The sequence below is a fragment of the Simochromis diagramma genome, unplaced genomic scaffold (assembly GCF_900408965.1).
Source record: "Simochromis diagramma unplaced genomic scaffold, fSimDia1.1 OVJJ01000780.1, whole genome shotgun sequence".
Lineage (NCBI taxonomy): Eukaryota > Metazoa > Chordata > Actinopteri > Cichliformes > Cichlidae > Simochromis > Simochromis diagramma.
This window is the reverse complement of record NW_024386802.1, coordinates 226,471-252,628: the sequence shown is the minus strand read 5'-3', so window position 1 is coordinate 252,628 and position 26,158 is coordinate 226,471. Positions and strand designations below refer to the sequence as shown.

The following is a 26,158-nucleotide window of genomic DNA, read 5'->3' as shown; positions in this document are numbered from 1 at the left end:
CATGAGGGAGAACGCGACACAGAAAAGAGGGAGACGCAGACAGAAATACACAGAGGGTTAACGAGGAAAGTGGGAACACACGGGGAACACAGCTGACACAGATAACCATAACGAGACAGGGCGGGGTGAACATAACACTGACGGGAGACGGGCAGAGTCAAACAGGAAGTACAGAGGTTCAGACAGGAGGAGAGAGAGCACGGGGAAAACACAGACATAACGGGCAGGGGAAACATGGAATAAAACATAAGGAGAGACGAGGGCTCACAGATACACAGAGGGGCACACAGGGGGTAAAAGCCACGAAGGGAAAACACTTAGGGAACAACACAACAGGGCAACTCAGGAAACATGGCCTAAATAGGGAACAAAATACAAACATACAAGAAAACTAAGAATACTGGGCCAACATGGCCCAGGACCATGACATCCATAATGTATGCACTATATGTGAATCCTAACATAAACAATCAGATGATCGATATACTGTTCTTAGTTTTAAGATGTTTGCCCCTAGAGGTTTCAGCCTCTGTGTGTAAAGCTGATGAAAGTGTACTTTGTCAGGTGATCATTATGGGAGCCACCAATCGTCCTGAGGACATAGACCCTGCCATCTTGAGGAGGATGCCCACCAAGATCCACATCAAGCTGCCTGTATGTCCTTTTCAAAATAAGTCTGACTGTTTTTTAAAAACAAAAGAAAGAAAGAAAGAAAGAAAGAAAGAAAGAAAGAAAGACAAACAAACAAACAAACATGGAAACTGACACAGCAGTGTACCCTCTGAATTGATCGCTTTGCCTGGCATGGCAACATCATCACACAGTCATTTCTATTTTTGCCTGCTGTTAAAGCACAGGACTCTCAAGTATTCTCCTGAATGGCAGCTGTCACCACTCAGATAATATCACCACATTAGAAGTGATAAGGTAGAGAAGACATCAAACCCAAAGAAAAGCATTGCTACATTTTTTTCCCAAGAACTTTTGTGCTTGTCTAATGATATATCATTAAAATGACAGCAACAGAAATTGTCTGACAGTGTGGTTTTTTTTTTTTTCGTGCAGAACTTTGAGCAGCGCAAGCAGATACTCAGACTGATCCTGGAAAATGAGAAGGTAGGTTCACAGCAGAAGGGAAAAAGTCATGTGACTGAGATATTAATCCTTATGATCTTACATTATTTTACCAACATGGTTCTTCTTCTGCTCTTTTAATACAGTTAGCACAGGAAGTTGAAGAAAACAGTAAAGAGTGAAGTAAGAGTGAAGAAAAAGAAACAGCTTTAGTGAAGGTTACAAATGATCTTCTTATGGCTTTTGACAGTGGACTCATCTCTGTGCTTGTCCTGCTAGACCTTAGTGCAGCGTTCGATTCTGTCGACCATAATATCCTATTAAAGCAATTAAGATAAGATAAAACTTTATTAATCCCTCGGGTGGGTTCCTCTGGGAAATTCGGTATTAGAACGTGCTGTAGGTATTACAGGTACTGCGCTGCAGTGGTTTGTATCATATCTATCTAATAGACTCCAATTTTTTTCATGCAAATGGAGAGTCCTCTTCACACACTGAGGTTAATTATGGAGTTCCTCAGGGTTCAGTGCTAGGACCAATTCTGTTTACATTATACTGTACATGCTTCCCTTAGGCAGTATCATCAGAATGCATAGCATATGCCTATCTGCTATGCAGATGACACAGAGACACTACTACTACTTTTAAGATTAGGTCTAAAACTTTCCTTTTTGCTAAAGGGCTGGACCAGTTGTCCTTGAATCCTCCCTTAGTTATGCTGCAATAGACGTAGGCTGCCAGGGATCCCCATGATGCATTGAGTGTTTCTTCTTCAATCACCTTTTTCACTCACTATGCGTGGACCTCTCTGCATTGAATCATACTTGTTATTAGTTTCTGGCTCTGTTCCACAGCATGTGTTTCATCTTGTTTTCCTCCTCCCTGTTGTTGTGAATTGGCACTGTATAAATAAATTGAATTGAATTGAAAAATAATAATAATAATAAGGCATTGAGGGGGAAATGAAAAGGGGTCAAGAAATGGAAAATCAGGTATTATAGGGATACAAGGGAGGAAAAGAAAGGGGGAATTGAAGAAAACAAGGAAGCATTAAGGAAGCAACAATGGAAAAATAAAGGGATACAGAGGGAAATATTGGAAAAAGAAATAATGAAAGGGAGAAGAGACTAAAGAAAAGGACTAAAACAGGGTAGCAGGGAGGAGAGGGGTAAGGAAAAAGGAGAGAATACTGGAAAAAGAAGCTAGGAAAAGGAGAGGAATATAACGAAGGAAGGAAAAAAGACATCTATGAAAAAGGAGAAGAACAGGGAAAGAGAAATAATAGTAATTAAGGAAAAGAAAATGATGGTGTAAGTTCAGTGGTGGAGGGAAATGAAATTAAACTAGTTCTTCCGATTCTTCTGCTACACTTATGCAGAGCTATTTCAAATATAGGACAGGAGCTGTCATGTAAAATTCACTTTGTCACACTCTTCTGACAATCAATTCAAGCTCACACTGCTTGATCAGATTTTTGGAAGTTGATTGATTCCTCATTTGTAGGTGGATCCACTGATTAACTTCAGCCACATCGCTGGGGAAACTGAGGGTTTCTCAGGAAGTGACCTCAAAGAGATTTGTCGTGAGGCAGCACTGCTGTGTTTCCAAGAAATCATGGATTCTGACACGTAGGTGTTTAGTATTTCCAAGTTAGAGTGGGTGCAGTGACAGGACGTTTCATATTTTAAAATGCATATAGGTATTATCAATTATTAATAAAATAAACATTCAGAACTGATGATATTAGTTAACTTTTTCATGTTCATTAGGACAAATCACGCACACACTTGCCAGTTAGTTGAAATGTTTTTTTCTTTTTCTTGTGAATCTGACACACCTGTTACTTTCCCAGTGAGGAGGCAGTTTTTATGATTGAACTGAGTGATGTAGATTTGGTATTTGAGTTCAGAAGTTCACTTGCTGTTTGCTGATTTCTTTCTCTCAGCCTTTCAATTGACCACATCCGTCCAATTAGTCAGGATGACCTCCAGAACGCTACAAGGAAGATGAAGAAGTCCAAGATTCCTGGTGGCCACAGCACAATGTTGGATATAATAATTTTTTACTTACATAATATTTCAAAGCATATACATCATTTATACCAAATTTTTGTTGCCATTTGCTAATCTTTGCTGAATGTTTGATTTCTCCCTCAGTTTTTCAGATGACCCTATTCGTCAGATTAATCAGGATGACCTCCAGTCCAACACTGCGGGAAGATATGGCATGCTGATGTTGTACATAATCATATTTCAAATCATAGTAATTATTTATTTAATTTTTAGGCACACTGAAAAAAATAATCTGTTGAATTAACTTGAAAAAAAAATATGTACATCAATTGCACACAATAAGTGTTGGAATTGTCTTTTGTGCTTAGAAACATATAATCATTTATGCTTAGATATATAATCATTTGTGTGCTGATAAAATATCTTATCCTTATTAGGTCTGATAAGAGTCTGTGTACACTTGTGTACCATGAGATGAGTGGAAGCAGCCTGGACGTTATAATTTCCATTATATGTATAAACCAGACTGTCTTGTTCGTTATCTCAAACTGTAAGACTTCACACCTTTAAATGACCCATTTCAAGTTCTTGTTTTTATAGTTTAGCAAGACGTTTACTTCTGCTTCTCTGCATACAGTTTAAGTTCATTGAGAGGTCATATGTCTATGTATAGTATGGCTGGAAACACACACACATGCACCTACACTCACAGGATACGGACACTGTAGTTGTTGTTCAGATATGCTGCTTAAGAATGCCACATGTATTTGTAATTGCATATTCATGAATGATTGCTTGCTGACAATAAAAAGGGCTGTAGCGAAGGAATCAGTCGAAGTTGGTTGAGTTCAGGTGAAGTCGGTTATGAGGTGAGGTGCATAATTGCTAAAAGTAGTCTGCATCAAGCTTATGGTAGCTTGATGCAGACTTGATGGTAGTAACATGACATATGAGATGAAGTACATGATGCAAATAACTAAACTAATCAAGTGCATAGAGGCACTTCACCTGCTTGAAAATCTGTCATCTTATTATGAGACATTGTTAAAATATAGGGTAAACCTATACAAACGATTAATGTGCTAAACCCTGTGTACAACAGCTAAATGGAAAATGGAGAAGCTGAATTAAATCGATGATCACTTTTAAGCAGTTACACAGAGACACGGACGTTTTTAATTTTCAGAGCAGGAATTGCATGAGAACACATCAGAGGAAGGGAAACAGAGCTACTATAGCCTATTTAGCTCAAGCATGCAGCTGTCTGTGAGCATTTTTTTAACACTAAACTAGAGTGCAGTTTTTTCTCTCTCACTGATTTGTCTGCAGCAGCTTTTACTTGCATCCTGACTCATGTGTGTGAAGCTTTCATGGCTTTGTAGTAGTCCGAATGTAAAATCATCCACTCAGTTTTTGGTGCACTGACCAATGGAACTGTGAATCAGATGTTGCCATTGCCAACACTTTTAGGTGAACATGCTCATACTTAGTTAAGGCAAACTGAGTTGAGTCACCAAGCTGATATTTGATGTTGACCAGCTGATACATGATAAATGTCCAACATCTCCACAATGAAATGAAAACAGTTGTTTTATTGTTATGCCATGATATACCCTGATGTTCATGTAATTAGAGTGATTGTTAAAGCTCCCTGTGAACTAAAGCAAACATGAATTAAACAATGCAAACAAATGTGTAGTGAACAATCCCACCCTGCAAAATAAATAGGAAGAAATAATGCTTATAAAAATCCTAAACTTAGACTTTTCTGTTCACTGCTGCTCAAAATTATAACTGTTGTTTATATGTTAGCACTAAGTTATTGTTTGAACCATCGTGATGAAGTAAAGTCATTAATGTCATTAAAGTCACTAATGCTGCTCTGTGACAATGAATGGATGTTGAACTTTGTGTGAACGATTTGTGAGCATTTGCACTGCTGATTTTGTGTGATTAAATATGCACTAAATATACTTGTAATGATTTTAGTCCGTGGACTCAGAAAAACAGCAAACAAACGAAAATAAAAAAAATGAAAAGAAATAAGAAATATTGTACTCTTTAATATATTGTTAACACACCTGTGTGTAACATATGTTTAACATAAACTTCACACAAAGTGAGAAGAGAAAGAGAAACAATCGGTATTTCTGGTTTCCCACCCTGTGAAAGTAGGCGGGTCCAGGTACGTACGTTCAGTTAGAGCAGAGCTACAGATTAAAAATGTCCAAGGCGAAGCGGTCAAAAGTCTGGCTGTACTTCACAGCAAAAGATGCAAACTCAGCAGCAACAAGTGCTTTAAGCTGATACTGTGATACTGTCAAAGGAGGTAACACCTCGAATCTGATGAAACACCTGGCGACGCATAGCGTTTTTTTTTAAAAGCAGAGAAGTGTGCCGTATTTGATAGCTTGCTGTGAGACCTAACATCGAGCACATCTACTGCGGGTGTGGTGCCTGTTATCGGACCCGAAGTTAGCAACATCCCCCAAAAACCCGAAGAGGAGAGTCCTGGCCCCTAGCCCTGCCAGTGTAGCAGAAATGATGAGGATGATGATGGCAGCAGCAGCAGCCGTTCTTCTCTGCGTGAGTAGCTTAATGTTGTTCGTGTGTAATTTACGTAGAGTAGGCTAACCACGTTATTACATTAATGCATGTAAGGTGAACTAGCAAACATCATCATAGCTACAGTGGGGCAAAAAAGTATTTAGTCAGCCACCGATTGTGCAAGTTCCCCCACCTAAAATGATGACAGAGGTCAGTAATTTGCACCAGAGGTACACTTCAACTGTGAGAGACAGAATGTGAAAAAAAAAAATCCATGAATTCACATGGGAGGATTTGTAAAGAATTTATTCGTAAATTAGGGTGGAAAATAAGTATTTGGTCACCTCAAACAAGGAAAATCTCTGGCTCTCACAGACCAGCAAAAATTATTCTTAGGCAACAAGTGCAACTTAGAGATGTCACTGACATACAGGATGAAACTGACTTCTGTAAGAAGCTTTTCTGTCCCCCACTCGTTACCTGTATGAATGGCAGCTGTTTGAACTCATCATCTGTATAAAAGACACCTGTCCACAGCCTCAAACAGCCAGACTCCAAACTCCGCCATGGCTACATACTACACACTACACAATGCACGATACATGATTAGGACAAAACTTGGGCCGATCTCCCAAAATGGTTGCATACCTGAAAAATCACCTCAAAAAGGACCAAAAATCACACAGTGTATGCCCAGCTTAACAGTAAATACACCCCTGCCAGTGGCAGACACCCTCAGGTGTCGGTGCGTTGGTGGTTCTTTGTGTCCGGGGATGGCCATCCAGGTACACACCGGCTCACTCATGGTGTCTGCTTGTCAGGGCCTGGAGCCTGGGGCTCGCTCGGGCCACTTCGGAGGTGGGGTGCCCTCGGCCTCTCGGCCTGGGGCTCGGTCACTCAGGCACGGCTGGCTGCCGGCAGAGCTCACGGGCGCGACACTGCAACTCCCCCTGGCTTCTGCTCCGCGGCTGCTGAGTGAGCCCTCATCTGGGACTCTCCTCAGCTCTTTCTGGGACAGTGGCGTGGCTGCCCCTCTGTTGGTCTTCCTTGGTCTCTTGTGTTCTGGGGGCCTCTGGATGTCTGGAGTTTTGATCTCCTCCATACCTGCTTCATGCCCTGGAGGACGGGGCTGTGGCCCCCCCACACCCTCTAGCAGATCATTACATGAAGGAACCTTTTAAAAACAAGGGCGTTCATGCTCACAGGTGTACACACGGGTGCTCACACACACAAACTACACCCTTTTTGGCTCCTACCTCAAAGCACACTGTGCGCTGTCGATATTATGTGCTGCACAGTAATTTTTAATATTTAGTATTTACTGTTATAGTCACATAGACCATCGCAGTGATGTTGTTTTTTATATTGCTCTCTTTTTCTTTGCTTGTTTTCTCTTTTTTATTTCTCAACAGGTGATCCAGGTGATATATGTATTTTTTGTCTGTTTGTTTTATTGGTTTTTGCCCTTCATCACCATCCCTCTTCCCCGCTGTTTTTCTTTCCCTCTTTCTTTCTCCCTTTTCTTTCTTTCTTTCCCCCAGTCAAGTCTGTCCTGTGTTCAGCAAATGAAAATAAAATAAACAATAACACCACCAACACACTGACGGATGAGGGCAGCAGCCATTGGCAGGTAGTGTGGTGGGGGGACAGAGGCCTCCATACCTGGGGGGTCCTGAGATGTTCCCAGAGAGAGACTCGACTGGACACATAGAAAAACTGTCGCACACAAACACAAGCATACAATCGTGGACACAAGTACAGTGGCTTGCAAAAGTATTCACCCCCCTTAAACTTTTCCACATTTTGTCACATTACAGCCACAAACATGAATCAATTTTATTGGAATTCCACGTGAAAGACCAACACAAAGTTGAGTACACGTGAGAAGTGGAACGAAAATCATACATGATACCAAACATTTTTTACAAATAAATAACTGCAAACACACACACACTGGGGCCATTGTGAGTTCATGGGAGATGTTACACAGATAGTAAGACTCCTTCTGCTTTAGGTGAGGGCTAAGCATAAAACAAGTGACATGGGCAATGTGGAATGTTTTTGTTTGTGCGTGTATGAAAGATGTGAGGATGGCGCCCATCGTCAGACATCACCATCATCCTGCTGTTTTGGCTGGGATGTTTCTCTCTACTTTGGACTCACTGGGCGTGTTGCAGGTTATTCAAAAATTTCCACAGCAGTAGAGACAAAAGTTCATTTGTTGACACATGGATCTAAGTTTTGATATGTTCATCAAATTAAAAAAGTAGGTTCTTACAATATGATTTCTTAATATAAAATTTATACTATTTTTATTTATTATTTTCTGTTGCTGGTCTGCACCTGGTCAGAAAGTCTTTTTGTCATTTGTTTGATTCACATATGATGGTTTCTGAAGGCAGAAGAACATCTGTAATCACAGCTGCACAAAAGAAAAGAAAAGAAAAAATGTACTGAGCAACATTTAGTTCTGACCCTCACTGCTGATCCAACTTAACCAGGATACTGACAGATACACAAACACGCCTCCAGCATCTACACTGTGATGAATAGTCTAGCACAGGTTTAAGATTTGTCTTGTAAATCAGGTTAACAAGGATAAACTGGTGCATCCACTTGTTGATAGCTGTTGGTACTGAGGTCTTATTACTTTTAGATTTTTATCTTGTTATATTTTAGCTTTTGGTTTTTAGTTTTGTAACATTTTATTTAACTTTCTACTTGTGTGGAATCAATTTTAAGGATGTTCCTTTAGGTCAGTGGAAAAACAACAGGGTACATGGACCTTACAAAGTGTTTTATGTTTCATTGATCATTTTAGTTGTTCCATCCTGTCAGAAGAGTGAACTAAAACAATTAAAACTTTTTTATAATAATGTAACTTGCACTTTTTTCCCCTCAGTTGTTTGAACTATTTGTAGCGACAGAGAACATCAGTCTGATCACAGGAACCTGCTCTTTGTCCGCGACCCTGATGGACTCGCAGACACAGAAACTGCAACATTTAAGATGTTTTTGCTGCACTGAGATTGGAATCAAATCACTTAATCAGACAGTTCATGAACAACGACAACAGATACAAAAAGAAACTAAAATGTACTGAGCAACACGTACTGGCACTCTGAGCCAGTTTCTCCAGAAAACTGACAGAGACACAAACATGCCTCTTTACCGTCCACAAAGCTGCAAGTTCTGCTGAACACCTCCACAACAACAACTTTAAAGAGAGAACTGATGATTATTATTATGCAGCATTATTGCAAACTCAGTGTGATTTCCATTGAAATCCACACTATGATGAAACTACAATATCCTGTTTCTTTCTTCTCATTATTTTTTAATTTTCCATCCAGCGGAGAGACTTTGAGGCTGTTATGTTTTAGAACTTTTTCTTTTAAAGTCAGTGAAATTGCAGGTTGAGTGAGATCATTAATATATTAAACCTTTACTGCTGAGTGTCTGTGAGCACTAACAATAATAATAATCATCATTAATAATGGGGCTGACAGCAGCTGCTGTCTGTATGGTTGTTGTTTCCAGTTCTTTTGCTTGGATCAAACTAAGATCAGTGAAAGATATTGTGATATCTATGATATTTGTTTTTCAAATACACACACTTACAGCCAATACTAAGAAGAAGACTGTGGTTTCTATGGTGACACTGCTGTCACAGTTTTGTCTTGTAAAACAAGTTAACAAGGAAATACAGATGCATTTCCTCGTCGGTGGCTGCTTGAGTCAGAGGTCTCTTTTAGATTTTTAACTTGTTTTATAATTAAGTTTTATAATTTGTTTTTTTCAACCGTTTAGTTTTCTTTAACCTTTTGTTTCTGGAGAATCAATTTTAAAGAAGTTCCTTTTGACCTAATAATGAACAACAGGGCACATGGACCAAACACTTTTAAAAAAATCTTTCATCGCAGCATTTTTCAATCCTGATGATCAGAAGCGTGTTTGAGGGTTTCAGAGATTTATAACAACAGTAAGTGTTTGAAATGATGTCTTTCAGTCTTTAAGGTAACCTGACAGGTTGACTAAAGTCTGTGAGTTTTAGGTGGTTAAAGGATTGTTAAAGTTAATGTCTGTAGTGAAGTGTTTTGTACTGTTAAGGAAATATATTCTTTTATTGGTGTCTAAACTGTTAATAGTAATTTGATCAAGTTCCTCAAATTTCACAGACTGTGTGGTGTGGGAATTTTATTTAATATTTACTTGTCTCAGTGAAATATTTTCTATATATTTATAGAATATATAGAAACCAACCTTGCCGTGGTTGGTGGTTGGTGCCTGCCGTGGTGGTAATCCCCGAACCAAATGGTGGACACCAGAGGTGAAGGGAGCCACCAGGCTGAAGAAGGAGTCCTATCGGGCTTGGTTAGCCTGTGGGACTCCGGAGGCAGCCGACAGTTATCGACAGGCCAAGCGGAATGCGGCTCGGGCAGTGGCTGAAGCAAAAACTCGGGTGTGGGAGGAGTTCGGAGAGGCCATGGAAAAATACTTTCAGACTGCCTCGAAGAGATTCTGGCAAACCGTCAGACGTCTCAGGAGGGGAAAGCAGTGCTCTACCTGCACTGTGTATAGTGCTGGCGGAGCGCTGCTGACGTCGACTGAGAAAATTGTCAGGCGGTGGAAGGAATACTTCAAGAGCCTCCTTAATCCCACTGACACGTCTTCCGAGGAGGAAGCAGAGTCTGGGGATGAGGGGAATGACCCGCCAATTTCCGGGGGCGAGGTCACTGAGGCAGTTAAACAACTCCTTGGTGGCAGAGCCCCTGGTGTTGATGAGGTCCGCCCCGAGTTCCTGAAGGCTCTGGACGTTGTAGGGCTGTCCTGGTTGACACGCCTCTGCAATGTTGCGTGGAGATCAGGGGCAGTACCTGTGGACTGGCAGACCGGGGTGGTGGTCCCCATCTTTAAGAAGGGGGACCAGAGGGTGTGTTCCAACTACAGGGGGATCACACTCCTCAGCCTCCCTGGGAAAGTCTATGCCAGGGTGCTGGAAAGGAGAGTTCGTCCGCTAGTCGAACCTCGGATACAGGAGGAACAATGCGGTTTTCGTCCTGGTCGCGGAACACTGGACCAGCTCTTTATCCTCTCCAGGATACTTGAGGGTGCATGGGAGTTTGCCCAACCAGTCTACATGTGTTTTGTGGACTTGGAGAAGGCTTTCGACCGTGTCCCTCGGGGTGTCCTGTGGGAGGTGTTGCGGGAGTATGGGGTGTCTGGCCCATTGCTACGGGCCATTCGATCCCTATACAACCGTTGCAAGAGCTTGGTTCGCATTGCCGGCAATAAGTCGGACTCGTTCCCGGTGGGTGATGGGCTCCGCCAGGGCTGCCCTTTGTCTCCGGTCCTGTTCATAATTTTTATGAACAGGATTTCTAGGCGCAGCCAAGTGGCGGAGGGCTTTCGCTTTGGTGGCCTCAGAATCTCATCTCTGATTTTTGTGGATGATGTGGTTCTGTTGATCGGGTGAGGGCCTCCAGCTCGCACTGGAACGGTTCGCAGCCGAGTGTGAAGCATCGGGAATGAGGATCAGCACCTCCAAATCTGAGGCCATGGTTCTCAGCCGGAAAAGGGTGGAGTGCCCACTCCGGGTCGGGGATGAGTTCCTGCCCCAAGTGGAGGAGTTCAAGTATCTCGGGGTCTTGTTCACGAGTGATGGGAGAAGGCAGCCGGAGATCGACAGACGGATTGGGGCTGCAGCTGCAGTAATGCGGACGCTGCACCGGTCCGTCGTGGTGAAGAGGGAGCTGAGTGTAAAAGCGAAGCTCTCAATTTACCGGTCGATCTACGTCCCTACCCTCACCTATGGCCACGAGCTGTGGGTAGTGACCGAAAGAACGAGATCGCGGATACAAGCGGCAGAAATGAGCTTCCTCCGAAGGGTGGCTGGTCTCTCCCTTAGAGATAGGGTGAGAAGTTCGGCCATCCAGGAGGGGCTCAGAGTAGAGCAGCTGCTGCTCCACATCGAAAGGAGCCAGCTGAGGTGGTTCGGGCATCTGACAAGGATGCCCCCTGGGCACCTCCTGGGTGAGGTGTTCCAGGCATGTCCCACTGGGAGGAGACCCCAGGGCAGACCCAGGACACGCTGGAGAGATTATATCTCTCGGCTGGCCTGGGAACGCCTTGGTATTCCCCCAGATAAGCTGGAGGAGGTGGCTGGGGAGAGGGAGGTCTGGGCCTCTTTGCTGCCCCCGCGACCCGGCCCCGGATAAAGCGGATGAAGATGGATGGATGGATGGATGGATTTACTTGTCTCAGTGAAATAGTTTCTATATATTTTATCTTTGAATGTGAGGTATTTGTTTTTCACATCTGGGCTTGCAGCATCTCAAACAGTTGACGAGCAAAGGTGGGCGTGAACGTGATGATGCAGGTGTTTTATATGAAACAGCTGACAGGGAAATACAGTTTAGTTTGTGGGTGTTTGATACAGAGGCACTTTTACCTTTAAATTTTAAACTTTTAAATATGTTATGATTAGATTTTTTCATTTGTCAAATATTTACAACTGTGCAACTTCTTGGTTTTTTATAACAAACCTTCCTTTTGACCTGCTGAGAAACTGACAGGGTATACTGACCTATATATATTAGGGGTGCAACGATATTCGTATCGATATTGAACCGTTCGACACAGTGCTTTCGGTTCGGTACGCATATGTATCGAACAATACAACATTTGTAATTTATTTTATCAACTTTCCTTCTGACGATGCTGTCTGTGTTGAGCGCTCAGTGAATCTGCGTTCGACTACTCCGCCTAGGCTCGACAGTGCAGCCTAGGCGGAGTAGTCGAATGCAGATTCACTGAGCGCTCAACACAGACAGCATCGTCAGAAGGAAGAGCGCAGGGCAAGCTAGCGAGACAGAAGTTAAGCTCTCCTTGCAAAATGGACCTCCCCCACTCTCATTCAGATCTGGCGTTTGGAATTATTTTGGTTTTCATGTGACGTATGACCCTGAAGGTAAGCGAGTCATGGACTAAAGTAAAACAGTATGTTGGATGTGCCATGCAATGCTCAATTACATGGGTGGGAACTAGTGTGTTAGCGCAGTTAGCTCGTTAACGTGTTGGCCGTCTAGCCCCGTGCACGGGGCGATCGGCGGTAGCTCGTTAACGGAGATTTGCCGTGTTGTGGCGTTAAGGTCATTTCAACGAGATTAACCTGAAAGCACTAGTGGGAACACAACGAATATGACTGCACATTTACGCCGACATCATCCTAGTGCAAAGACAAGTGGAAGCAGAAAAAAAACAAGCAAGCATGCTACTAACTTTAGCCGAGTCATTTAGACAGCTGTTAGCACATGATTCTCCTTATATGTTTAATATGCTGCTGAGAATATAGCCCAGAAGAAGCGGATAGTATAGCTTTTATTTTGGAAAGAGCCATTTCTCTGTAATAAACTCTCTTTTCCAAAGATGAGTGATTCCTCAATCAGATACAGGGCTCGCAATATCGCTAGCCCAATGTCCCGGGGCTAGCGGTTTTTTCAGTCGGGCTACCAAAATCTATCTCTGCCCTGCCCGTCGGGCTATTGTAGGAAGGAAAAATATATGTCAATGCTTTTGCATTCTTTCAGAAATGTAGCTGGGTAATTATGTCATTGGCATCGGTGAGCCACTGTCAATATGTGACATATTGAAGTCGCGTTTGAATTTGCGCTTGTTTTTTGCTTTCACTTTGCAATCGTGCGAACTGTGTATAGAGAGCGACAGCACTGATCTGTGAGTGATGATAATTTGTGCACCAATTCCTCTGACATCGTCTTATTAATCGTTAGCTTACTATGCAAACATGACAAGTGAAATCTCCCGCAGCTTAAACATGTGAGAGGTTGATCGCGCAGAGAATCGCTGAGCTTATGTGAGTGCGTGTGTAAAAGCAGCACGATATATATTTTAGTTCTGCTGAGCCAAATAAGACAGGTCAGGGTGAAGAAGTGACAGCCAAAGAAAAGCTTACCACAAAACGGAGAAGTTATGACAAATCAGACTATAAGGCAAAAAGAAAGTGCAGCTTTATGGTTTCATGGACAAAAGAATTTCTGTGGCTGCAATATGACGAGCTAAATAACCAGGGCTGCACATAAGTGGTCCGCAGGTGTGCATTCGCTGTCAAAATAAAAAACACGCACAAGGGTTAGGGTTAAATTTAAAAACTGTACTTTTGAGTTAAAATCTATATTTATAATTTTAATAAATGACAAATTAAAAAGGCATGAACATTTTTTTGTATCGAAAAAATATCGAACCGTGACACCAAAGTATCGAACCGAACCGAACCGTGAATTTTGTGTATCGTTGCACCCCTAATATATATATATATATATACTGAGGACAGATGGTTTGAAAGAGGAGTGAAAGAAGCCATCTATGTCCACTGTGAGCGACCATCTTTGAACAGAGGCGGGGGTTTACGACACCAACTCTCTGCCATCTATAATCCAGTTTTGAGATCCCTTCCCAGATGCCTTAACGCCCACTCACATCCTGGGCCATCTGACCTCAGGAATTCGCATGATAAGGTGGGGCCAGGTTTCACAACGAACACACCCGAAACTCTGGCTGATTGGGTCCCACACCCAATTTCACACCTTGGCGCAGGCGATTAGAGGATCATCAGGGGGTCCTTTTGTCCCTCTGTGGGGGGAAACTCCCACTAGGTTTATATCTGGGACTCTCCACCATTTGACCTTAGAACTGAAGAAGCTTCTCGGATGAGAGGTGAAACGTCTTCAAGCAACTTAAAGAAGTCCAGACGCTTTTCTTTGCAAGCTCCTTTGACTACGATGACCTGGATGACTGAGAACCTTCACAGACATGTGAGGCATTAGATTTACTGTTCTCTGGTTTAATCTGTAAAAACACACAAAAAAGAAAGAAACACATTGAATTAAATGAATTCAATGGGTTTCATCAGCTGAAGAACCAAAAGCTGTCAGACTATCTGACACAATATAAAGAAGAAAATCACCTCAATCACAAACAGGAAGTGTACTCAGTTACTCTCCTGTACTCTGATTACAGTCATGTATGTTTTCTCTGTGTCTGCTTCTTCGTCCTCACTGTAAACAGATGTACTGAGAGACTCCTGCACCGATGTTTCATAGGAAAGTCCAAACAGCCTCACTGGTTCTCCATAAAGAACACAGATTTGCTCTCTGTGGCTCCAACACAACTTAAAGACAATCAAAGGTGGACAAAGTTCTCTGTGGTTTGATGGAGGCTACAGCTAAATGCTGCCTCCTCCATAGTACAATATACATGTTTATATAGTGACGTCATGTTGAAGTCCTTTGGCTGATGATGGTCTTTAGTATGTAGCTGATGGTTGATGACGAGATGTTTGTGTTGTTCTGTGGAGATCGTTCAAGAACTGAACCTGTTAAACACTCAGACCTGCTTCAGATTTCACCGCTTTAGTTATGACGCACTTATTTATGGTCACCCTACAGCGCAGCGTAAACACACGTGACTCTAACGTGACTTCCTGCAGAGACGATGACTTGGACGTATTGAGTTTGAACGAGTGTCTAAAAAGTCAGATCTGTTCTCAGTCAGAGACTTTCAGGATCATTTAAACCTTAAATTTAATCTCATGTAGTCAGGATTTAAACTCAGGTTCAGTTATTTCAATAAAACCATCCTGAGACATTTAGAACAATCGAAGCGTCGGAGTTCAAGAACACGGAAATGTCTGCTGTGACTGTGTCGCTCTGCTCGACTTTGCTGTTTGTCGGCCTCTTCGTGTTTGTCTCTGCAGGTGAGATTCACTCTGTGGGACAGAGAGGAAAAGCATCAGTCTGTTTACATGTTAACAACATTTCCTGAAGATTTATTTTCATATTGATTCAATTTTTCCGTGTTTGTGAAGGAGACACGAGGCTGGGTGGAGTCTGTGTGGACCTAACATGTCGGTGTGATCAGATCTCACAGAGACAAAGAAGTGTAATGTGTTGTAGTTTCAGGAGTCAGTATACAGCCAGAGGCCGATCTACAGAGGTGGCATGTGTCACCCTGATATAATCTCTTGCCACACCGAGTGCCACCATAGTTTTGTAAATGACAATGTTTATTAAGGGTGGCACATGCCACTCCATGCCACATCTGTAGATCTGCTCCTGAATTTTAAATGGTTATACAAAAAAAGTCACAATCATTGGTTACATTTTAAGGCATATCACACTATGTAAAAGCTGCATATGTGTAAAGAAATGACTTTGATTTTGCCCATTTGATTTCAATGCCACTCTAAGAACATTTCATTACATCCAGCCCTGTGACAGAGACAAAGAAGTGTGATGTGTGTGTCAGTGTGATGTGTTGTAGTTTCTGGAGTCAGTATACAGCTACAAAGCTTTTAGTTCAGTGTATACAAACAGCTGTAGCTACAGAAAGGCAACATGCAGAGACTCACGGTGTCTTATAATGAGAGGCTGCTTTCTCTCACACATTATGTTCACTTATTATCAGGACGTATTTTTCTTGGTGTAGGAGCCATATTTGGGTTAGTACCTTATGTCTGCTGCCAGAGGTAACCTTTTGAGGGGTTTTTTTTTGGTATGGTGTGTTTATATGAAGGTTTTTAAGGTAGATACACGTAATTTGCCAGCACATCACAGTAGTTTTTTTTCTACTGCTGAGTGACTGTCTTCTGCTCAAATACATTTCATTGCAATGTTGACCCTAACTAAATATGCTAACTTGCATATGACAAATAAAACTGAAACTGAAAACTAATTTGCCCCAGGTGTGTTGTTGATCAGGAGAAAGCAAACAGTTTGTGACTGCTGGGCTGTTATGGTAAGTACAGCTGGAGTTATTGGAAAATATCAAATTTATTAAGTTCATGCATATTAGTGACATCGTGTAACTCCCGCCAACGAACACCTCAGTGGATTCAAGCGTCGGCTTAGACTCTACACTTGGATCATTAATAGAGTTCTTCAATTAACCATCTAAGATTCAAAAAGTTAATAAAAAACAACAGCAAAAACAAACAAACAAACCCCTTTAACCTCTCTGCTCTGTGTTGTTTCCTCTTTCAGCCCAGAAAAACATCACAGCTGAGTCTGGAGAGAACCTCACTCTGACATGTCAAGTTCCAAACAACAACATCAGAGCTGTAGAGTGGAGCAGAGCTGACCTGGAGTCCAGACAAGTCCTTTTGTACCGGGACGGGCACTTTGATACCACCAACCAGCATCTATCTTTTAAGAACCGGGTGGATCTGCAGGACAGACAGATGAAGGATGGAGACGTGTCTCTGATTCTGAACAATGTGACGATTAATGATACTGGAACATACGAGTGTCGTGTCTTCTCAAAAGAGAGGAACAATAAACCCATCAGCAGCATCTACCTTCATGTTGATCCTCCAGGTGAGTGAGCAGAGTTGAGTGTGTGTGTGATCAGAGGTGAAGCTGCTTCCTGGTTGTTGATGTTTGTTTCTAAAGATGTTGTTGATGAGACTTTGTAGAAAGCAGCTGGTCTGAGTGATGTGATCAGAGTGCAGTAGATAATGTCTGACAGCAGTTTGAAGAGGAAATGGATTCTGTTCTGTTCTTCACTCATCACCTACCTGACAGCTGACACCTCACACCTGTTTCTCACCTGCAGGTCAGACAGGAGGAGACACAGAGGATGGATCTGTTGGACTGAAAGTCGGTCTGTCAGTTGCTGCTGTTCTTCTGTTTTTTGCTGTTGTTGCTGTTTTGATCTACCGAAAACACAAGAAGGTTAAGAAGGTGAACTATGAATCTACTTGCTCATCACAGTCCTAAATTCTGTTTAACTGAAATCAAGAAGGATGATTTTAAGACAAAGAAACTAATAATGCTGAACCTCAATCAGAGGGACATCAAACACGTCCATATTCATTTTTGATTTCACATTTCTCTGGTTTTCATCAGACTTGTTTAGACTGTTACATGAAATTTCACATGATGACCCTACAGCATTGAAATCTGTGACTTATTTTATCAGGTTAGCTGCTCATCCCAGTGTAAGAGTTTCAAGTCTTAAAGTTATTTTCATTTCTGTCTCACTTCATATGTGGAGCACACAGGAGGTCACATTATCAAACAAATACACATCAAATAAGATCAAGGTTTTTCAAAATAAAATATTCAGCTTCTGAGTGAACTCATTTTAAACAAATCTCTCATTGTCAGCAGACTTTGTTCATCATTGGTTTGCCCTCATTATTTGTCACTTCAGTGTCCTGTATGTTACAATAACAGAGTCACTGAGTGCGTTTCATCTTCAGGTTCAGCTGCTTGTGAGATCAAACTGGTTCTGTGAGGTTTGAACAACACAAATTAATCCTCATGCAGAGATCAGCTGTTACAGTATAATTATTGATACTGAACCAACCTGCACCATAAACACTGCATGTGGTGAAGAAACGATGGATTACTGTGGATTATAAACAATCAGTGATCTGCCTGATGGTGTTTAGGATTTATTGATCATCTTCAACTGAATGAATGTTATAATGTACAGTGTTATAATGTACAGTGTTATGTGTTTCTTCAGTGTAACTGCAAATTTTGATGTTTGGATTGATTGATTGATTGATTAATTAATTAATTAATTTTTTGTGAATCTGTTTATTGACAATAAAGTTTTGAAAACATTTTTATGGCGCGTTGTCTTTTCATTCTTTTAACTTAGTTCAGCAGAGTTTGAACTCAAAACTCGGACTAATCAGTGGTTCCAGTGTTGATGATGATGTCATTGTTAGGTTTGTGGTGTTTAAGTACTGGAACAAAACAATGAATTGCTATAGGTGAGCTCCTGATTAGATCATGAACATATTCTAAAATCATTTCTCTATATCAGCCTCATCTACATGTCTGCTATCTGATCATCGTGCAACCTGAAACATTTTCACAATAACAGCCCCCTTGAAGCTCTCTAATGTAGCCTTGCTACTTAATTAAAAAGTAATGCAATATAATACATGTAAAAATGAAGGAACTGACTGCTAATGAGAACTAGGCAAAACAAACTAGAAGCATCACTGACAATTTGCTTGTATCATTATAGACTTTAGGGTCAAACACTGCCCTCTAGTGGCCATATATATAAATGATTTGGGAGAATAAATAAATAATAAATAATAAATGTTCCATCACAGTTATGAAATATAATCAGATGATCTTAAAACACTCATGATCTTCTGGTCGTGTGTGTTTGTGTGGCAACTTTAAGCCACAGCATTTTATTTCAAAGTATTTCCAGAAAAAAAAAACTACACTTGAGCTTTTTCACTGATGTGCGTATATTTAAATAATTCTATTCACTTCTATCTTTAGACAAGGAAAAACATGAGTTACCTCCTCTGTGTTTGAGCCAATAGAAAGCTGGTGCTCAGGGGAAGAGGGCGGGCTTTACTTGGTGTCAGTGACAGAAATGAAAAAAAGCTCAAATGAGTGAGAAGGACGATGAAGGAAACATCTGTGCTGTGTCTGCTCTGTAAGTAGAATCTCTGTGTTTGTTTGAATTCTTGTACTTTGACTGTCTGCTCTCCTGATAACTGATGATGGAGGAGAAGACATGAAAAACAAATCAGGTTGAATAGAAACTATTAACTCTAGGACTGAAAGGTGTCCCATATAATCACACTGATTACTGTTCTATCAGCTGAATGGCTGATGTTTACAAAGAGTAAAAATGTAAAATGTAAAAAATGTAAAAATTGTCATTGAATGGATTCTATTCCATTCTACTTTTAAATACTCTAGGAACAACAAGTAGGCCTGCAGAGCGAGAGCGAAGTGCTCTAATAGGGTGATATGGTACTACAAGGTCATTAAGATAAGATGGGGCCTGATTATTTAAGACCTTGTATGTGAGGAGCAGGATTTTGAATTCAATTCTGGATTTAACAGGAAGCCAATGAAGGGAAGCCAAAACAGGAGAAATATGCTCTCTCTTTCTAGTCCCTGTCAGGACTCTTGCTACAGCATTTTGGATTAGTTGAAGGCTTTTCAGTGAGTTTTTTTGGACATCCTGATAATAATGAATTACAGTAGTCCAGCCTGGAAGTAATAAATGCATGAACTAGTTTTTTAGCATCATACACATACATACGTCATACTACATATTTGTTTAAAATGTGCATTGACGAACATATCCTGGTCAAAAATGACTCCAAGGTTCCTCACAGTGTTACTGGAGGCCAAGGTAATGCCATCCAGAGTAAGAATCTGGTTAGACACCATATTTCCATAACTCCACACAAACAGTTTGTCAGCTGTTTGTGTGGAGTTGTTCTTTATGTTCACCTCAAATCAACCTAAGTGTCATTTCTCTTTAGTTCTGATCTCACTGCTGAGCTGCACAACAAACCAAGGTCAGTAACCTTCTTCTGTCACAGTTTAAACCTGAGAAATGCTCACTGATATGACCTGATTGGGTTTCAGAATGGATCTCAGACATAAAATTGACAAAGCAAAGCAATTGAGAAATTGCTTTGCCCACTTGTTACGTTCCCCTCAGGGGAACGTAACAAGTTCCCCTCAGAACAGGAGCATATTTCTCCTGTTCTCACTTGTTACGTTCCCCTCAGGGGAACGTAACAAGTCCAGATCATGTTATACATGATCTGTCCACCTGCAGGTCATTTTGAGGAACTGGGACATTGTCAACCAGCAGCAGCTCAGGGCTAGCTGACCTCTTACACTGACTACAGGGTGCTACTGAGCAATTGTGCTCCAAGTTTAGCCTTTTAGTAGGCCTGGCAACCTTGTCGGTTTGAGACAAGCAAAGTGCATTTTTAATGACTGTCTAAGACAGAAGTTATAAAATATAAAATATCAACAGTTTTTCATTGTAACCCTCACAGCTCGTCTGACTGTGAGTCCCAGCAGCTCTCAGTTCTTTAAAGGAGACTTTGTGTCTCTGAGCTGTGAGGAGGACGACAGCTCTGCTGGATGGACTCTGAGGACCAATAATAAGATCACTCAGTGTGGAGATGGGTGGGGAAGATGGTCTGGTTCTTCCTGTGACATCACTGTTTTCCCATCAGGACAGTGGAGTTTACTGGTGTGAGTCCAGAGAGGGTCCCATCAGTAACATGGTTAACCTGACAGTCACTGGTAAGCTGAGTGTGTGGAGTTAGTGTTGATGAAGCTGTGTGTAAATGGATGAAATGCTGTAGTTTGTCTCTGTGTTGAGGTGGATCAGTGATCCTGCAGAGTCCTGTCCTCCCTGTGATGGAGGGAGATGACGTCACTCTGCTCTGTAAAACAAAGACCACTCCCTCCAACCTCCCAGCTGCTTTCTATAAAGATGGCTCCCTCATCAGGAAGCAGCCTACAGGTCACATGACCATCCAGCATGTTTCCAGGTCTGATGAAGGCCTCTACAAGTGTGACATCAGCGGTCATGGAGAGTCTCCATCCAGCTGGATCACTGTCACAGGTGACACACTCACCTGTCTGTGTTTCTGCAGCTTTCAACATTCACAATGTGACGACAACTTAATGACTGTGTTTGCTTTATTTTAGGGGAACACACCACCACACCTCCACCTACATCCACACCTCCACCTACATCCACACCTCCACCTACATCAACACCTCCTCCATCACTGTCCTCCACTGCTCTCTCTGTGCTGTCATTTCTTAAATCGATCTGTGGGTTCTTACTGGTGTTACTGGTTCTGTTAGGGAGACCATGTGTTCACAGGAAAACTGAAGGTGAGACTCAGACTTTGTTTTTCACAGTAAATTATTTTGATGTGATATTCACTAATATGTTTCTCTAAGTAAATTATTTCTCTGTTCATTCTGGCTCCTTTCAGCTTATGGGGGACATGTTGGAGATGACGTCACATACAGAGACAGAAAATCACAAGTCATCAACAACAGCCAATCAGAAGAAGCAGAGGTAGTGTTTGATATGCTGTGTGTCCAGTGTTCATGTTGAAAGAAAAGATAAAACTCGGTTAAAGGATCTCTGTGAACTCACTGAGCTTAAGTTAAACACAATTAAAACTCCATAAATATTCCTTGTATAATATGTATAATATAATATTGTCCACATTCACATTTGTTAAAGATTGAGTCAGTTTGGCTTCATCCCCAAAATCTTTCTTCCATACTTGACATTAGATAAGAAAATAAATGAATAAATAAATGCATTATTACTGTTATTACTATGACAACATAGATGAAATGCTAAGTTTTAATTTGATCAGCCATATTACCACAGATCATCTTACTTCATGTTGTCTACACTGGTTTATTTTTTAATTCTTTCCAATTTGGAGGTTTTTCAGTTTGTACATTTTCAATTTCTTCCTCTCGATTTTAAAGTGACGTCAGTTTTTATTTTTAGATTTTCTTGTTTGGGGTTTTCTAGTCACGTTGCTGTGCATGAGTCACACAACTGTATTAATACAATAAGTCATTATGTACAACATCTCATACAAGTTCAAACATTGGTGACTTTGACCTCAGATTCAGATGTGAAGCTTTCTGAAAATCTTTTTAATGCAAAAACTCAAAGAGGTCAAATATGATTTCTGAATGCTGAATGAATGTTTTTCTCTGCATGTTGGGCTGTGGGTTTTTCAGCCTGTGGTTAGTCTGTTAACAGAAACTAACAGCTCTGTGGTCGTCATGTTTCCTCTGTCAGATAAAAATACTTCAGCTGCTCAGGTCGTCATGCAGGACTGTTTGTACACTAACAGTCCTGCATTCCTCTGACAGAGGAATGCAGGACTGTTAGTGTACAAACAGAATCAAATATTGTTGTTGAAAAATAAGTTTGTTTTCTTTTAAAAACACATTTTAATATTACCAGTTTTATAACTTGTAGTACTTGCAGTGATGTCCTCTGTGTGTGTTTTATTGGACAGAGAGTGATCCAGCTGTTGCCCTGAGAACTGAAGACATGAGTTATGGACAAACAGCTGTCTGGTCAAACAGGTACAGCTGCTGTTTATTAATTAAAATCAGAATAATTATTTTTATTTTCCACATTTAGTAAAAACAGTAAATAAATGTCCGAGGTCTGCAGAGACCTGCAGCAAGCTTTCTTCTCCACACTGAATCAGGTCTTAGCTCACTATGCTAGTAAATAACAGTTTGAAGTAAATCATCAGCAGCTCAGTGAGAGGAAAACTAAACTAGAAATCCAAGGTGAACAAGATGATCCCTTAAAAATGTCAAATCACTGATATGATGTTATGAATTGTAACTGTTACTAAAATAATGCTTTAATGTTATAAAGAATTTTGCAATCAGGCTTCATGTTTACTGTGTACAAAAAGTCCCAAAAAACATTTGCATCACTTACTTCATAGTTAATACTGAAACTTCTTCAAATTCCCCAAAAGTTTCAGTTTAATTTAAATTGAACTCACATAAATGAAGCTTTATCTTGAGCTGGTTTCTCCTGTAAGTAGTTTGATCCTTCAGAGACAAACATTCTGTCAGTTTACTTCACATAAACACAACAGAGGGTTTTAGAGTTGCTTATTCTTCTCATGTTGAACTGTGTGTGTTTGTGTTCAGACTTTAAACCAGAGCCACTCTACTCTTTACTGATGTAGTCCACCAGTCCAACGACGTCCAGCAGCTGGTCTCTAACTGGTCCACACGGCCTATCAGACATGTCTGTGAAGGTTCTCAGTCATCCAGGTCATCGTTGTCTAAAGAGCTTGGAAAGAAAAGCGTCTGGACTTGTTTAAGTTGCTTGAAGACGTTTCACCTCTCATCCGAGAAGCTTCTTCAGTTCTAGGGTCAAATGGTGGAGAGTCCCAGATTTAAACCCAGTGGGAGTGACCACCACGAGGGTCATGGACCCCTTATTGGTCCTCTACCTAATCACATTCCTGGGAAGGATCTCAAAACTGGATTATAGACAGCAGATAGTTGGTGTCGTAAACCTGTGCCTCTGTTCAAAGGTGGTCTGAGATGACCAACCATCTTTGAACAGATGCGGTCAGCCCAACAGACATGTTTAGTTACTAAAAGTAACTAAAATATAAAAGTATTGTTTTGAATGCCCTCTGTAACTTTGCTTTGTGTGGCACCGTGCAGTTGATTCTACAGCGTGCCACACAAAGCGTGCTGCTTCCTCTGCAGCATCAATAAACTTTGCTGTCATATGTTGTTCCTGTTGTGTGGTTCTGTGGGTTTCAGAAAGAGCAGCGATGGAAAATTTGAACAGTGTTTCTAACTGATACACACCTCTGTTCAGAGCAGATAACAAAGAACAGGCAAGCGGCTGAACCTCAACCACAGAGTAAAGACAGAAGGAACATCATTCAGTGGTTGAAAGAAAGTGTGTGTGTGTGTGTGTGTGTGTGTGTGTGTGTGTGTGTGTACAAAGAGATTTATTTCAAGGAAATCCAGTATGTAAGAATTTAGTCCTTGGCTAGTTTCGTGTTGGCGTGCTCTTCATGCAGATGTTTGCACAGAGTTAAAGTCTCGATGGCGATTTCTTTTTTTCTGTGCTTGAAGCAGAACAACTTTCCCATCACACTCTCAGCCTCTCGTGGTACAAAAACAAAAGTAACATCTCCACTCATCAAAAGTTGTCGACCTCACCACCATTTTCCTCCTCCCTGCACACAATTTGACAGCTGATTGTAGCAGGAAGAAAAACACACATCTGATATATTTTTAATTCATTCATTGTGCAGATAATTGAAGTGCCTTTGTAATGAAATGAGTGGCAATAAAATTGTAAAATTATTATTGATGACTTTAGTACAGTAGTGTGTCATATTATTAAATTACTCTAATGTAAAACCATTATTTTGGGAGCCATTACACCCAAGAGGAGATCAAGAAGAGAGGTGTCCTGGTAAGTCAGTGCCGCAGGCGATATCAATTGTTGTAATACCAAAACTAACCACTAGTACATACAATGACACTGTTTGGACTTATGATGACAGAAGTGACCTGAGCACAGATCTTTGCAAGGCTTTCAAGCACTTTTCAACTATTTCGTTCTCTAATGTATGCCTTTCTACTATTTGTGTATATATTTATGTATATATTCTTCCTGATTTTATAATTTTATTTATTCTTTATGTTTAATATGTTATTTTATTCCACACTTGCTGTGGAACACCTAGAATTTTGTTGTACATGTACAATGATAATAAAGGTCTTTTCTATTTGGGTTATTCAGTCATTCAGTTATTATCGCTGGAGAGCAGACCTGCCCGGTCTCTCTCATTTGTAAATGTGCAGTACTGCGCCAGCTGCAGTGGATTTTTTTTTCTGTCTTTCAGGAGCCCATTTATGTTTTCATCAGTACTGAGGCTTTGCTGATAGTTTTGATTTAGCTTAGCAACTTTGATGAAGTTGAACTAGGTTGTGTCTATGTGTCTTTTAGCAATTCTCTGGTTCAGTGCATCATTTTCAAACATTTTTCTCCTTTAGTTCTGATCTCTCTTCCCAGATGAAAAGGTGCAGAGCTAGGTGCAACCCAGTACCAGTAAAGTGTTCCTAATATAGTGGCTGATTGATATTTGCATGGTGTATAAAGGCATCAGTCACAGAAAGGTAAAAGCCAGTAGATGGCAGCAGAAAGATGTCTGAATGACTGAGAAGAGGCTTTACTGTCAGGAAAAAAGAGAAAAAACAGACATGTTTCTATCCTGCGCACAATGCTTTCTGCACATTTGTGTAAAAAAAAAAAGCACAAAACAGAAGAAGCATTTACAGTGTATAAATACTGATCAATGCTGCAGTGAGCTGCAGTCAAACAGGTCAAAATTTGACTCCTTGTATTCCAGATCTCTGCTCAAGGTTTTCTTCTTCTTCTTTTCAGCACATTTCAGTTAAAACCATAAATGGGCTTTATTCTGATCACTTCATCACTTTACGTCAGAGAACCAAGTTTGCTGATCTGATCATATTTCCATATACAAACTCTGCACTTAGGCAGATCAAGTTTAGCACTATGAGCTTATTTCATGTTAGAAAGGCGTTCCTGGGAATATTTTATTATGCCAGGAATGATCTCAGCTCTCTTTGGAAAAACACTTCCTCTTGATAACACTTGATTGTTTTTTTTTCTCTAACAAGTACGTGCTCGGCAGGAGCCGTGTGAGTTAAACATTAATATTAACTTTAGTTTCGTTGTTCTAAACTCTAGATAAAGAGTTAATTACTGTAATGTTGTTGCATAATGACAATAAAAAGTCTGAAATCTTTAATTATTAAATATTGGTGATATGATTTTTAGTGTCATAATGGAGAGTTAAAAAGACCAACAAACACATGTAAGACTTTTTCACAGTTTTATTAAAAATATTTACAGTGTGTAAATACTGATCAGTGCTGCAGTGCACATGAATTGCTCTCAGTCTGGCTCATCACCTGGGACCTGTTTGTCATGGGAGACCCTACCAGGAGCTGAACGCTCCAGACAACTCAGCTCCCAGGATCGTCTGAGCTCACAAACCCCTCCACCACGATAAGGTGGCAATTCAAGGAGGGGGATTGTTTAGGGGTTGTTCAGGGGGAAGGGGGATTTTAAATAAC

At 40.9% G+C, this 26,158-nt stretch overlaps 2 protein-coding genes and 1 long non-coding RNA gene across 3 annotated transcripts; all 3 read left to right on the top strand.

Moving 5' to 3' along the window:
• Positions 1-435: 435 nt before the first annotated feature.
• LOC120730576 (outer mitochondrial transmembrane helix translocase-like) lies at positions 436-5,113 on the top strand. Its single transcript, XM_040027001.1, has 5 exons — positions 436-654; positions 1,066-1,116; positions 2,578-2,702; positions 3,020-3,118; positions 3,231-5,113. Exons 1-5 carry the CDS (start codon positions 436-438, stop codon positions 3,388-3,390), a joined length of 654 nt encoding a protein of 217 aa, XP_039882935.1. The 3' UTR covers positions 3,391-5,113.
• A 9,468-nt stretch (positions 5,114-14,581) lies between these two features.
• Positions 14,582-17,722, top strand: LOC120730580 (selection and upkeep of intraepithelial T-cells protein 1-like). Its single transcript, XM_040027006.1, has 3 exons — positions 14,582-15,405; positions 16,691-17,023; positions 17,262-17,722. Exons 1-3 carry the CDS (start codon positions 15,336-15,338, stop codon positions 17,423-17,425), a joined length of 567 nt encoding a protein of 188 aa, XP_039882940.1. The 5' UTR covers positions 14,582-15,335; the 3' UTR covers positions 17,426-17,722.
• Positions 17,723-21,037: 3,315 nt separating this feature from the next.
• On the top strand, positions 21,038-23,360 carry LOC120730585. Its single transcript, XR_005695144.1, has 5 exons — positions 21,038-21,071; positions 21,158-21,349; positions 21,454-21,539; positions 22,513-22,582; positions 23,171-23,360. It is a non-coding gene; the product is annotated as an uncharacterized LOC120730585 (long non-coding RNA).
• Positions 23,361-26,158: the final 2,798 nt, after the last annotated feature.